The sequence below is a fragment of the Nothobranchius furzeri genome, chromosome 7 (genome assembly GCF_043380555.1).
Source record: "Nothobranchius furzeri strain GRZ-AD chromosome 7, NfurGRZ-RIMD1, whole genome shotgun sequence".
NCBI classification, from domain to species: domain Eukaryota; kingdom Metazoa; phylum Chordata; class Actinopteri; order Cyprinodontiformes; family Nothobranchiidae; genus Nothobranchius; species Nothobranchius furzeri.
The window spans coordinates 56,108,838-56,124,258 of record NC_091747.1 but is presented as its reverse complement, the minus strand read 5'-3'; the positions used below and the strand labels follow the sequence as shown (position 1 = coordinate 56,124,258).

Sequence of the window (15,421 nt, the reverse complement as noted above, 5' to 3'; positions counted from 1 at the left end):
GTTTGACTCTCCAGCTTAAGAATGGCATTCCAGTATATTCAAAATATTAAGGTGATCGTGGCGTCATGTGCTAATAAACCACCAAATCCTTCAAAGGAAATTAAAAACTGACTTTTAGACTGAACCTAAACACCTTTAGATCAAACAAAGAGAAATGTGTCTTTAAAATGAATTAAACTACTTATTTGAATAAGTTGATTTAAACATAGTTTGATGCTATAAGCCACTGAAATTGAGAAAGGGGGGCATTTGAAATTAGGTGAAAATTGCTAAAGTGCTTTAATTTCATTTAATTGTTTGTGTGTGAAGGTATGAACAAACCAGAAATAAAAATAAAATAAAACTGATGATTAAATAAACTAAAAGAAATGTGTGTTCATAAAAATGATGACAATGAATAAATGAAGTATGCAAATGTAAGTGACCTGAAAAAAACACCTTTACCTTAAATCTTTGCGTCATTCATGACCAAAACAAAATGAATCATCGGTTTCAGTGTTTTGGTCTCCCCAGGCCGTCCTGCCACTGCCATCACAGATAACAATCAGTCCAATTATCTGTGATAGATCCTCAACTTCTCCCTAAAGGTCCTCCTATCTGTGACCTGAGGGGGGGGGGGGGGGGGTGTAAGGTGGGAGGAGTTGCCTCCCTCTGCTCCTCTGCGCGCATAGTTTTTACAAGCTGTTGCATGCAGCTTCCTCCAGAGCGCGTGGATGAAGAGCAGAGGAAAGATGAGAGGAGATCCGGGAGCTGCAGCTTCCTAACTAACGGGGGAATGAAGACGCAGGAATGTGCAGACAAGCTGCGTGGAAACTACCGCCGCTCGCGCCTCCAGAAAGAAGAAGTTTGCGTTAAGGATTTTTGAAGGAGTGTAGAAACATCTGATCTCGGTTTATCTGGTGAGAAGTTGAAGAACGGGTCATAAAAAGCAGCAATAGTATGGAGGTGACCTCCACAACAAGCCGGATGCTCCGCGGATGGATCCTGTGCGCCCTTGTCATCTTTTACGCACAGGTAAGACGCGCCTTTTCGTTATTTTAAAGTGTAAAAACAACGAATAACTAAACATTTAAAACATTGAAGGTAAATATCATTTATTTATATTCAGCAGCATTGTGAGCACATGAGATAATTTCCACAATGGCACCGCTTTTACGCACAAACTGTGTTCCTCTCTTCTAACCACAAATGTGCAATGTCAAAGGGACGTTCTGGTCCACATGGGTCATCATGGAACCTTACTAGAAGCGGACCAGATGTAGGGCTTCCTCATGTCGCAATTTAGACTTCAGCTGATCTCGAGTTTTGGTGTTTTTGTCATTTAGTTTAGTCCATGCAGCACTAACAGAGCCCAGGTGTTGTGGTTCATATGTGGCTGCAGCGGTGGGACTTCAGGGCTCCAGTGATCTACCACTGCTTGTTGACTGGAACAGATGCTTCCGTGCCTTTTTTTTAAGTCCTGCACAAAAACAAAACATGCATCATGATCTCGCTTCGTGCATCAATCCAAACCAGCAACAGCCAAAGAAACAAATGGTATTGAGCTCTAGCATGATTCGGATGCCTGGAAAAAAAAAGAGTCAAAAGTGCAAAAATATTTTCCAGATTTTTTAGGTGACGCTGCAAACCTCTGGCTGGGGCTTGTCCTCGCCGTGGTCTTGCCATTATTGACTCACATTATCCCCTCAAAATTCCCCTCCACGTTGTAGGTTTTCAGCCACTTCATCCTATCCTTTCCAAATTCACCTCGAACTGAGACATTGAGCAATCTGCAATTACTTCAAGATGCTCACGAATCTTTGCAATCAATCATAAATACTTAGGATTTTTACACACGAGTGTCACTTCTGCATGTTTCTTCCGCGTTAAGCAGCTTTAATGCATCTCTCCATTTATCGGCATCACAACAGCTTAGGGTGCAGGTTTGCTTTTGAGCGAAACAATCACTTTCTTAAATTTCTCTGAAGTGCAGCTTTCCACCCACTTTAGGTACTTAGTGGCATGTTGATCTCACCACAGCCACTGAGTCAAATCTGCAAATCTAAACTCAAAGCACTCAAACAAAACTTGTGTGGTTGCAGTGGACCGTTTTGTGGAACCAGGAGGATCTAGGATGTCTTTTTGTGCAACAAATTAAGTGCACAAACCAGCTTTAACCAATTCATTCAGATATTCTCTATTTTTATCTCTGTTTATAACATTTGATTAACTTTTTACCAATTTTTATTAGCTCCCCCCTTCAAAAAAAGTCCCATACTGTTCAAAAGACATAAACTTTACAGAGAAGAGATCATTAACAGTAAAAATATGTTTACTAGGCCTCACAAGATAGCGTTATAACACATTAGCATAAACAAATCACAGGTACAAGCATTCTTCTCAAAGACTGGGTTGTTGAGAAATATGTTTTCACTGCTTCTTATCACAGATCAGTAAAACCCCCGGAGGCGTAAAAGTCACACTGAGCGCCTCTTGGCTCTGTGCCCATAAGTGCTGCAGCCGTTATGCAAATCCTCACCTTCCTCTGGGAGCAAGAGGAATGCTCTTGGTGCGGCGGTTGTGTTTAATGGAATCTCATGAGGGGGGAAAGTTTTTATTTTTAATAAACAAAGTATCCAGGAAACAATGACTTATTGAGCATGAAAAGGTGAATGGCTCCTTGTCTGTTTTCCCCTCCACTCCATCTTTTCCACCTTAATCCATTTAAAATCCACACATTCGTAATTATACATTTGAGCACAAAACAATAAATTATGTTTATTTTTATGGTTTGTGATCTTCAAGGGTGGATAAGCTTTCTTTTTTAGTGAGTTAAAACACAAAATGGACACCCAAAGTTTTGATATGGCTGACAGAAAACAAAGACAGACCATTCTGAGTAAGCTGTGATCTAAGGGACGAGCTTTCATATTTCTGTCTTTTCAGTCTGATGCAGCGCATGGTTGTCATTATGGGCCGCGCTGCATTATGTCTTTAGTTCAATCAGAAAACAAAGGCTGGCTGCTGGGTGACTCCAAGGGGAGGTCGTTAATTGCACGCCAGTCCTCCTGCTGTTTTCTTCTTATTCTGGGGCCAAAAACTGCAAACAAAGACACTAAACTGCATCAGTTATAGATTAACACCTCCGTCACACAGCAGAACTTCTCAAAACGTTGCAGGTCAGTGGTAGAGTTGAGTTGCTGTTACCCAATCAGAAGGAAGATGCCCAAATATCAGGAAAAAAGACTCCAAAACCTGCCGTTTGAAGCTCAGCTGCGATGCTGGTCACTGCTGGTTCCCGTGATATTTTTCCCCAGAGTACGACTTACAAGCCATTCATTCCTACTAGAGACTGCTGAAAATGTATTGGTTAAATGAGTGATCCACACCTTTAAACACAAGAAGTTTCCCACTTCATAAACAGCCCTGTAGTTAGCTAGCGTTAACAATGAGCTAATGCTAACACTAGCCAAACTGACTAAATAAGCCATCAAACAAAAACATCAACAACAAAAATATCATTGCAAGTCCAGTGGCAACAAAGCCAGGTCACCATCAGTTTATGATTTTGTAGCGTCCTTTAGCTTCTTCAAACTAGCGTAGGTCGCTCCAAAGACATTCCTTTCTTACTTTTACTTTCAGGCTCTGTCATGCTGTAAAAAAGCTAAATTCTTCTTCTTCTTGTGCTTGTCATTAACAGGTTGTGAAAAGCTTACGGCAAGTGTAGTTTCTAGCCGGCATAGGAAAGCAGAGTGCTGGCCCATGTGACGTTTATTGCTTAAGAACCACTGAAACCAGTTTGAAAGCAGCAGTGTTAAAAACGCTTTTATTTGTCTTCATGGTCCGTCAGTGAAGAACTAAAGTCATCCATTCTAGTTTTGATTTAGATTTAAAAAAGATTTTTCCATTTCATGGATAAATGGAAGCTAAAAAAGGCAAAACTGGAAAAAGCTGTCGGTCTGAGTTCAACATGCAGTCAGACCTTTAGGTTGTATTTTTCTACCTTTTTATATTTAGAGTCTGTGGCTTTGGCATCACCTCTGTCACAACAGCTGGATTCTCTAATTCAGCAGTGTGGTGAGGAGCCACAAGTTTATGGAGACTGGAGGGTGTGTGCAGCTTGATCTGCGTGTGTGAGCGAGTGCACAGTGCACTTTGCACTAATGGGGATTTTAAAGTGCAGATGTGTGGGCACCGTGGCGATTCTCACAGCACCAGTGGTGTCAGAGTGGATTTTATTCTGGTAAAGCTAATTTTATTCATGCAGCAGGATGATGTGCAAATTTAGTGATCGGGTGTTTTTGAGAGGATGGAAAATAATCCTCCTGGGCGTGTCTTGGAAATGTAGATCTCGACCTCTTTTTTCTTGATGTTTCCGTTTGTTTCAGTAAAAATGATCTTAAAACTAAACCCACATCTGGAAACTGTTTGTAGCCTTACTCTAAGTGCTGAGCTTGTGCTATGTGAACAATTATGTCCAATATTATTTAAATACTGCTCAAGAAAAAAAAACTTGATGATTTAAGTAATGATAATTTAGGGCAATAATCTTCTTATTCAAACATCTCCATTATTTTTCAGAATTTTTGATTACCTCTTTTTCTATTTCTGCTTATTTTGATTGCTTTTATTTTCAATGAAGTTCAGTGCTTCTGTAAGATGTGGAAACTAAATATAGACTAAAAGGGTTGAGTGTGAGAAACAAAATCATGTAAAATATCATATTTGGTAAATCGTTTATTTTGACACCCAGAAAGCACAAAATTTATAATTTATCTTTCTTTATTTTTAGAATGTAACCTCCAAAGCCCTTCTGTGTGGGGAAAAACAGTACTTTAAGGACTCCAGATGCTGCAACAAGTGTCAGCCAGGTAGTAAAACACACACACACACACACACACACACACACACACACACACACACACACTATATTTTGTGTGCTAAAAATGCCCCCCAAAAATTTGCAATTGTATGGATTTTATGCATTTTTAAAATTCAATGAACAAAGTTCTCCTCCCTTCCTCTGATTGTGTTCTCATCAGGATCCCGCGTGTTGAGTCCCTGCACTGAATCCCAACAGACCGTATGTTCAAACTGCAATCATCACGAGTATCAGCCCGGCTGGACAGATGCCGCAACCTGTATCCCGAAGAAGTTCTGTGATACGGGTCAGTTTCTGCAGTTTCAGCTCAGATCATTACATTTGTGTCTAGAAAGAAATCAACAAGTTCAAAAGAGGTGAGCGTTTCGATTTGACACATTGATAATGACTTTTTAATCTAGTTTTTCTTCTTCCTTCCTATTACCAGGTAAGGGTTTCATGAGCAGAAATGAAAAGACCGAAAGTCTTGAGACGGAGGAGCCGTGTCGCTGTAAGCCCGGCTACCAGTGTCACCTCATCCACTGTGAATATTGTGAGGCCATCCCCACCTGTGATCCCGGTTACACACTTGAGCTGGAAAATGGTGATGCACCAGGACAAAAAATAACACAGCAATTTATTAAGGGGTGCAATTCACCAATAAGTAATTGCGTACTTGTGCTTATGTTTCAGACTCTACCAGCGGAAGGAAAGTCTGTGCTCCGTGTAAAAATGGGTTTTTTTCTGCTGGGGGTCTTAATGAGCAGTGCAAACCGTGGCGGAGGTACATCCACCAAAGTTTAAGAAGGAAAATGAAGGTGATGTGATACAAATCTTCATACTCCTGTTTGTTTTCCAGTTGTAAAGCTGAGGGCAGGAGTGAGTTAAAGCCAGGCAATGCTCAGGCCGACGCCATGTGTGGAGAGCACGTTTCAGGTAACGCATCCTCCAATGAGTAAAAGATCATGGGAGACTGTGATTAGCGAGTACCTTCACAGCATTTCTGGTTTTACAGAAAACGTTTCACTTGTTATTTTTTAAATACGATCATACCTACTACTACTATACCCCTATTAGCGCTAGGAACTCTTCAACAGGAACTCCTTCAGGCTTTTATAATTTGTGAAGATAAAACAAATGGAGGCAGTGGAAGAGTTGCGTTGATGTTAGCCAATAAGAGGCAAGATGTCTCCTTCCCAGCACCTAAGATGCAACTCTAAACCTAATTCCAAAACAGTTTCAGTTTAGGTCACACCTTCTTGGATCAACACAATAGGAACTAACGACATCAACATCTTGGCTTATTAGGCAACAACAGGCAGCTGCAGCTTAAAGCTCGACTCTCCCATACTCCAGTCAGAACCAACACGTCTTCAAGAAACCAGAGATGTTCAGTTGCCTTCAGTCTAACCTTTTGGACCCCCAAACTTCTACTTCCTGAAACAAGGGCACCAAAACTTTTTTTTTGTCCAAAGAGAAGCAACAATTTATATTAGAGACCCCAGAAAATGGAAAAATTGAATGAGAACTTTAAAGGTGCAGTATGTAAGAATATAGTGAGAATTTTACAGTGCTAAAATCCCAAAATAATCTAATGTTTCAGTCATTTTTGAAGGAAGGTTACACTGAAACATATTTCATATCCTGCGGGCTGCTGGATTGTCCGTTCATCTCCTTTCTAAACAAAAGAAGGAGGGACATCGCTACTGTTTAGCATTAGTTAGTGAGGGGTTGCCATGTCTCCTGCGAGCTAATGCTGCAGCGCCCACAATTGTAATTTGACGACGGCCGGCAAAAAGCTCCATTTGTTTAAAGCGGTTGCAGGAACCACAGAATGTAATTTCCACTCCATTTCTACACAATTCACTTTTAAAGAAATGGAAAATACTTCTGATCAACAACAAAAACATACTTTTTTCTCTTCCTCAGCATCTCCCTGGGTTTTAGTCACTGTGCTGTTGGTCATCACTGCCCTGTGTCTCCTCATCCTGCTGCTGTTCTGCTACAAGGACAAGCTGAAGCTCCTCTCTGGTATGTCCGCATACGGTGGCTGCAGCAGATGTGTGTGGGTCACTGGCTAATTCTGCTGTGTTTATATTATCTTTAGTTAATCTGCGGTCTTGTGTTCAGAATCTGAAGAGGAGCAGGATTCAGCAGGTACTGTGACGTTTCTGTTGCAAAGCAAATAAAGGAGACAAGACACTTTATGAAAACTTTTTTTTTTATTGTTTATATACTTTCTAGGAAACTTTGGGCCCTACTTACCACAGTGGAACAGTAGCAGAAAGCCCTAGAACTAGTTCCCCATGTGAAACCACCAAACTCATCTGCCAATCACCTCACAGTCCTGGAACCGATTCGCCGAGCACCGTTCCATCTCCTCCTGTGTCCAACGTCGGGGTGTCTCCAACCTCCGCGAAAGAGATGGTGGATAAAGAAGACATCAAGGAGAAGATGGTGGCAGAGAATGGCAGGGTGTCAGGGGAGCCAGAGGAGCTTTCAGAAGAAGAGGTTTTGAATGCGCCCTTGCATTTGGCAGGGCCTTGTACATGCGTCGTCCCCGTCCATGAACCACTGGAAGTAGGGGAAAATGAGGACTGTAGCCAGGCTGTGGATCCTGGGATGTCCGGAACCTGCTCATGTGGCATTCTTGAAAAAGAAAGAAATGGAGAAAAGAGACAGCAAAACAGAAAAGAGGAGAACGAAAGAGGAGGACAAAGACCTGAAAATATTAGTTCATCATCTAACGGTGAGACCTGTGTCACATATCCTGTCTCGGTTTCTTCTTCTCTCATCCACGCCTCCTCCACGATCCCAATATCCAATCCACCTGCTGAAGTCTGTGTGCCATTGTCCCAGGCTGCAGTCAGACCTCAGTACAGATCCAACCTATCTGACACATCACCCATAAAACAGGAGGAAGTTTCCAGACTAGCAAATGCAAACTCCGCCTCACATGACAGTAGCTCAGCTTCTGCCACCACCTTGGTCAATGCATTGATGACCTCCACATCCGCGGGACATTTGTACCTGGACAAACCGTCTGAGGCGTCTGGGTCAGAGAAAGACCTGGGGGTTTCCTCCAGGGACAACAAGCTCTCTTCGGGAGAGTCGGAACTGGGGTGTTCTCCGGAGAGCCTCCACAGTCGGCTGGTTGAACCAAGTCTTACCTCAGGTACTTCAGGTACGTCATACTTCAAGATTATGTATAGAAATCTGCAACGGATAAACCCAATACCTTAAACATGGGTAGCATGTGTTCCTTATGTGAAGAAAAACCATAGCAGGTGGCTCTACCACGCTTCATTGTAGCCTCAGCAGGTCTTCCATTGGCTCAGCTACGTTTAGGCCAGGCCAATCACAGCATTCTGTTTGTAGCGATGTCTGGTGGGCTTGGTGCCATTACGGCAAAACAACAAAGATGGCAGCGGCTCAATAATGGCACTCACTTGAAATGGCTTTGGCATCAACTTGGGAAGATTTAGGCTTTACTTTGAGACCCGAGCAGATGGAGGTACTTCTTCTTCTTCTATGGTGTGTGGCGGACTGCCCTGTTGACTCATTTCTGTTGCTATGAATATGTCATGTTGTCCTTTGCTCTGATTGGTCCAATTGCTGTCCAATAACTTTTAGAGACTTTTTTAATGACAACTGTAGATGTTGCCCCTTCAACTGAGCTCTGTCTATGGGTCATGGTTAGACTGTTCAGTTGCACATACAGAAGATCGCTCGTAGGCTAAGAGAACCCCTTATTTTTTATCTCTGGCTGACTAATATAAATCCAACGACCATTGCAAAACGGTTTCCATGCACATACTATCCTTGGCAATTTACATATTCACAAAACACGATAATCGTGATGTTGGTCTGCAGAACGTTAGATTGTAATGTTCTTCCACACAAAACAACAGCTGAATGAGTGAGTCTCCCTCTAACCCTCACCCTCATCACCCAGGATGTCGATGGGTCTGCTTTGAGATTTATTTCCACAGAAAGTTAACAACCACATCTTTTCCTATAGGTCATGTTCAAGAGCAGGCGATTCCTGACCACAACCTTTTCCACCAGATCCCACCTCTCAAGCCTGGTACACTCTGTGTTTTCCGGCTGTCGCAACAGACTGCTTCATGTCGCACCTGCACAGACTCTAGGGTGGTGGCACACTTTACAGCCCGAGATTTTAGTCAGCCAAACAGCACGATTGCTCGCTCTAGCAGGACATGCTAACGTCACAAGTGTACTTGTTGAAATGCATACATGACGGATACCAAAGATGGTAAAATTGGAAGGGAAAATAGCTCTAGCATCAATAGACCCCGGACTGAATGCCAAAGAGGCAGACTCCACACGTTCTTGCATCTAGCCTCCATTGTTGCTAATGTTGATACGGCTTCTCTCACATTGTTTTTGCGTCACTTCCTGGGTGTATTGTCGTTGGTCCGTTGCAGACTGGAGCCGCAGATTTTCTGACAGGGAGAGAGCTCGTGAAGCTGCTGCTGGACCGGTCACACTGGGCGACCACAGACCTGCACATCACGCTCACGTTCACCGACATTTGTCACCACGGGAGATTTGCCTTGAGCGGCCGTGTCATCAGATAATCAGCAACCCAGGAAACAGTTGATGCACTGAATGGAAATTTTTACTGTCCCATCATTCACGTGGACCTTTTTGTGTTGCCAAAACACTGAGGGAAACTTATTTACATACATTCTGTGCCTCAGCCTCCGAGTGGTGATGTTTCGTTATGAAAGCAGCCCAATCGGGTCAGCGGTTGGTCCAAACAGAACATCGGTAGATGCTGAATACAGCTCATAGCAGCGGTTTGGTTTCAGCACAAAAATACGGGGTCTGATTGTTTTCTAGAAATATGTTTTAATAAAGCTCATATTGATGGTTGGTCTCTGAATTCTGAGGGTGGACCACACGGGACGCAGGAAAACGATATTCATGTTTGATGCCTTACAGAACCACCAGAACCACATTCTTAACAAACTCTGCTTAGTGTGTGTGTGTGTGTGTGTGTGTGTGTGTGTGTGTGTGTGTGTGTGTGTGTGTGTGTGTGTGTGTGTGTGTGTGTGTGTGTGTGTGTGTGTGTGTGTGTGTGTGTGTGTGTGTGTGAGTGAACTATAACTTCTAAAGTACAAAGCTCCTGTTTACCCAGAGTTCCTTGGGGTTGCGCAAAGTGACCACAGCTTTAATTGAAGCAAGATGTGTGCAGCTTGAGTAATACTTCTATAACCTTACCCTCCCCAACAAAAATACAGCACACACACACACACACACACATCGTGTTAGGATTTTTTGCCTCTCATTAACAGCTGGGTATTTAAAGGACATTCTTCCTGGTTTGAGATTATTTCCCATCATGCAACTGACTGGATGCACTTTCCACCTTTGCTATATAAAGGTTAAGAAGAAGCGAGAGGTCTCACCTGCTCAGGTACATTTTAGCCTCCAGTCATTTCAGGCCTTGAAACAAAAGAGCACCATGTTGTTGACAACTTGAGAGTAGCTTTCCACTTTCCTGCCACACTTGCAGCAGAACGCTGCACTTTCAGAAAAATCAGAGCAGCATTAAGAAACGATAAATCTGTAGACATTAGTCAGATTCTTCTTAGCTTTGTTTTCAAAGCTGTGGTAACCCCCCCCCCCCCCCCTCCCTTTTCTCAACTCCACTGGCGTTCCCGGAAAAGTTCTGCTGAGATGTGAACACAGACACTCTCTCTGTGTGTGTGTGAGGATGTTTGCTCGTCTTTCCAAACTCCGTGGGACTGTCTGCTTTTATGGTTGTGCACGCAGGAATAAACACGCTTGCTAGGACGCATTTGCTTACATTTATCGAGATTTTGATTGTGTGTGTGTGTGTGTGTGTGTGTGTGTGTGTGTGTGTGTGTGTGTGTGTGTGTGTGTGTGCGTGCGCATAAATACATTGATGATTCTGAAACACGAGCTGTGAGTCAGTGGGTCGGCTGGAAAGCCAGACGGGAGGCAGGATAAAATAGGAAGCGGAGGCTAAATGTGGACGAGTGTAAATAATAAAACTGATCTCCTTCCACACCTGAAGTATGCCGCCACTGAGCTATAAACATGACTTTTATACTCCTTGTAGAGCCAGATTAAAGGATTTTTCATAACAGTGATCTGATAAGCAGCAAAATGTCGCCTTCTCTTTAAAATCTCGAGCCGTTTACGAGGGAATTCTTGGGTCTCGATGTTCCCATGCAACCTAAATGTTAGTGTGGCAGGAAAGGAAATGATGTGAGTCTGTGTTTCCGTGGCCTGTCTGTGGTCATTTTGCATTGTCATTAAACCCGCTGTGCAAGCCGCTTCAATGTCCTAGTCACCTGAGGTTAGCCAAGATTTAGTTCAGCAGCGTAATAATTAGGGGAAATGTACATACCTCGTTTTACTGCAGCTCCTCAACTTTAAATGGAAATCTAACACTCTTCTTGTTATTTTTAAAATGCAACCACCCACTCTGAGTTTCACATGCAGGCTGAATGTGATAACGGTCTTCTACCCATATTTCCTCCCTTAGCTTCTGATTGAAAATAGACAGGAAAACGCTCGGGTCAGAAAAACCACACAGAGCTATGTAAGTTAGCACCCATGGACTTGCCTATCTTGACGTCACGACCACAGAAAGCAGTTGTTGATTTAGCCTCCAGGAGAGAGCAGAGCGCTTCTCGGCTAGTAGACGCTAACTGTTAGCATTGACTCCACAATATGGCAGAACTCCTTCAGGCTTGTGTTATTTGTGGAGATAAAACATCAGCATTGCAAAGCGAACGCAGGCAGCGGAGGAGTTGCGTTGCTGTTAGCCAATCAGAGAGGAGACGTCCGAAAATCATTAATAATAATCAGTAAGCCTCCAAATCCTGCTGTTTTTTTCCCACTCCTCTGGCTATCTTCTACTTCCTGAAATATAGTTGCCAGAGCATTTTTTCCTCCACAGACAATGACTCACAAGGCATTTATTCATGCTAGAGCAGATTTATTTAAATTATGACTGAATGTTCACTAATCCCTGTGATTTGTGCGTTTCTGTTCTAAATCTTCCCTTCAGGTATGGTTTCCGGGAACCACAACACGACCTTCATCTCCAGCGGTCAGGTGATGAACGTTTCCGGAGACGTCATTGTCGTCTACGTCAGCCCGACGTCTCACAGCGGCGAGGAGAGCGGACAGGGCGGCACCTTCGGGAGCCCCATCCAGGAGCAAGCCAACGAAACGACTCAGTTTTTTCAGAGCAGCTTGAGACCTCAAGGGGACTCCATTACCCACAACACCTCACAAGGCGAGACACTGCCGGTCCAAGAAGTGAGACAGGAGAGGCAGAGGGGAAAGTGACATTTGTTCCACCATATCAGGTTCTGATGGAATCCAAAGAAAGGGAAAATTAGTTTGTTAATTTTATATTTTTTCTTATGGTGTCGAGCTTTTAACTGGAACCAAATATTAATACATATCTAATTTATTCAATAACCTTCAAACATAAAAAAAAATTTTTTTTGTTTTGACATCAAGCTAATTTAGACTTGCTTTGTAAAATAAGATGTCCACCATGTGGGCAGAGTTTTTTAAAATGTTTCTAAGTTTAAAAATTGAGGTTTTTACAAAAAGCAAAAAGAATTTTAAATATTTAATTAATCCCAACATCTCACTGGAGGCGTCAGCGGTGCGGAACGGCAGCGGGACAGTTTTAGTGGATGCCGATCCTCACCGGGAGAGTCTCGGCTGTCCGCCATTAAATCAAAAAGAAGATCCCGTTTGATGTCACTGTGTGATGTCATTTATGATGTTCCTCTCCACTGCCAGGATTGAAGCCATGAAAAACACACCGTTGCACTTCTCGAAAAAAGCTGGTAATAAATGAGACGTAAGGTCACACTTATCGACGTAATTTACATAGATATGAAATCGCATTGCTGCAATAGTCTTTTATTTTGAAAATGATCGGATATTTTACACTGAAACCGTGTGTAATTTTGTTTCTGGGTCTATGTTAACTGCAGAAATATTCAGGCGCATCCCAGAAACAGCTTGCGCCTAACGTATATTTAGCAGCATGGCAAACTGCTTCTGGGATGCACCTGAATATTTCTGCGCTGCGGCCGGTATGGATCAGCTCTAAAGACTCTGAAGGATTCGGTTTGAAGTAGCTACGCTTCACGCTGCTGACGTCTCCAGTGTGGCGTCAGGCTAAGAGAAGCTAACAGAATCTAGTTCACATTACAGCAGTATGAAGCTTCTTTAATCTGTTCCAAGTCATTATTTTCTTGTTCCTGCACCACATGTGCAGTTTGAGTAGAAAAATGCTATGCATTTGATAAGCTATTTTATCACTGGTTTGACTCTTTTTATTCTGTTTTAATCTTTGATGAAAAGAAGTAAAATGTTTGTTTAAAATATTTTAGCAGAAGTAAATCGTTGGTGCATTTTTCACAAGTTGCCTTTGTGATAAATAGTTTTATATATTTCCCGAAAAAGTTTGCTGATTTGTGAATATCAAGGGATATTTTTAATATACATGTGTGATGTGTTTTGATATACTGGTGCCACCGACAGCAGGAAAAAATGAGCACAATTTGGGACTTTAAAGAAAATTTTGATTTGTTTCTTTAAAAGTAACATGAGGTAAGTTCCTGAGGCTTTTGTTTGTTTTTTCGTTGCCTTTTTGGGCTTTTATTTTGGTAGATTTTCTATAGAATACTGGTCCTTTCATCTGCCTTCTTGTTCTAACATGAATCATCTTGTTGGTTTTAAAACAATCGAACATAAAAAAGGGTCTGAAAAGAAAGTTCTGTGTAATTGAAGTCTATTGGTCCATTCCATGAAAATTAAAACCAAATCCATTATGAATCCAGGAGGGGCTGGAAAAGGTTTTCTAATTAGCATTCACAACACCTTTTTGAAAGCACTGCTGTTACAGCATTCACCAAATACATCTTAAGACTCTGACAGGGATGCTAACTTTGAGTCTTTATAGTGTTTATGAGCCAAATCTTGCTAGCAGATATTTAGCTAAATGTTTGTTAGCTTTAACAAGGTGAAAGTTAGCTAATGTTTGTGTTTACAAGAGCTCATTGATGTTATTTATGTGTGTTGCAGCTCCTTTTGGCCATTTTCATACCAAACCACTGGGCCCTGAAGCCCGCTCATTTCAGTGGTTTGCACAAATGACAATTAGCTTAGCTGTCGTCTATAAGCTAGGTCAAACAATCACAAAGCTAACAGATACAGAAATCATGTGGCAGAAGTTTGTTGCACTGAGACCTTGGGGCCTTTTGTACCCTTAACCTCCTTGGTGCTCGGATTTTAGTACTTCATTCAGACAATAAGTTCCTGCTTTAAAGGAACATATTATGTAAAACTCACTTTTTGCATCAATTTGCACTGCCATGTGGTTTTCTACTTCTTCTATAAACACCAAATGTTAGGAAATATGTGCCTAAAACAAGCAGTTTGAAAAGCCCCCATTTGTGATGTCCCAAATAAGGAAAACAGAACCACCTCTAACACGCAAGAGAGAGCTGCTGTTGGAGGAGGAGCAACTCTACGTGAGCCCCTTCCAGATATCGGAGTTTCTCAGCTTATAGCAGCCTGAGCAGGGGGTGGGTGTGGCCAGTTCCAGCTTGCTGTCTTAAAGTGACTGAGCCCTGAAAAGGGACTCATTCTGGAAGATACCAAAGCTGTTGAGAATAAAACTGCTTTATGTGAGAGGGAATTTGTGCAAAGAACTTCATAATTATGTTTCGTATTGACCATAGAACTATTATAACTTACAAAAAAGTAAGTTTAGAAGAACCCATGTCACAACTGGTTTGTGCTTTCTTTGGAAAAAAGGCTGAAGGGAACTTATTTTGTGTTCAAATCGTTCAAAAGGTAAAAAGTAAACGCTTCTGGAAACGTTGGTGCATTGTCTGTCAGCCCTCACCGTATAAATCATGTACATATCAATCAAACATGTTGCAATGATTAAATAAAAGACTATTTTGATTGAAATTAAATATGTTTTGCATGTTTGTTTTTCCACTCCTTGATGGCAGACATCCTGCATCCTGTGGTTTCTCAGTCTACATTCCTATTTTGGGATGGACAAATTACAATGAATGAGTTGTTGATCCCCCCTTGATGATCTATAATGCCTGTGAAGCAATCTTAATTACATGTGTGGCAAGTTTTCACTGCCTTTGTCCCAGCAGTGACAGACAGACAGGCAGGCGGCCTTTCATCAAGCCAGGGGATGGCGAGCAGCTGTGAGGAGAAACTGCTCCAACAGTCAGACCAGCTAGAGTCACACAGAGACCACATGAGAGGAACTGGCAACGTTCATCGGTCCTGGTTTGGGTCAGCAGCAGTGTGTTTACATATGTGTGTGTTGGTGTCTCAGCGTGCATCTCGTCTCGGCTTATTTTTATGGTTGTTGGTGAAAACAGGAAGTTATGACTAGCTTTCACACGGTTTACACGAGGAATGGCTGGACGGCCAACACAAGGCTCAGCTGTAGTCAAAGGATTTCATCTCTCTTTTTTTTTTCTTGAGCTTTAAATGTGTGAGAAAAATAATCTGAACGTG

At 42.2% G+C, this 15,421-nt stretch overlaps 1 protein-coding gene across 1 annotated transcript; it reads left to right on the top strand.

The window, feature by feature from the left end:
- The first annotated feature begins 676 nt into the window (after positions 1 to 676).
- tnfrsf11a (tumor necrosis factor receptor superfamily, member 11a, NFKB activator) lies at positions 677 to 14,853 on the top strand. The gene is made up of 10 exons (XM_015955375.3): positions 677 to 1,014; positions 4,772 to 4,850; positions 5,022 to 5,147; positions 5,289 to 5,444; positions 5,534 to 5,624; positions 5,700 to 5,776; positions 6,770 to 6,871; positions 6,948 to 6,997; positions 7,085 to 8,024; positions 11,910 to 14,853. Exons 1-10 carry the CDS (start codon positions 940 to 942, stop codon positions 12,191 to 12,193), a joined length of 1,980 nt encoding a protein of 659 aa, XP_015810861.3. The 5' UTR covers positions 677 to 939; the 3' UTR covers positions 12,194 to 14,853.
- The last annotated feature ends 568 nt before the right edge of the window (positions 14,854 to 15,421 follow it).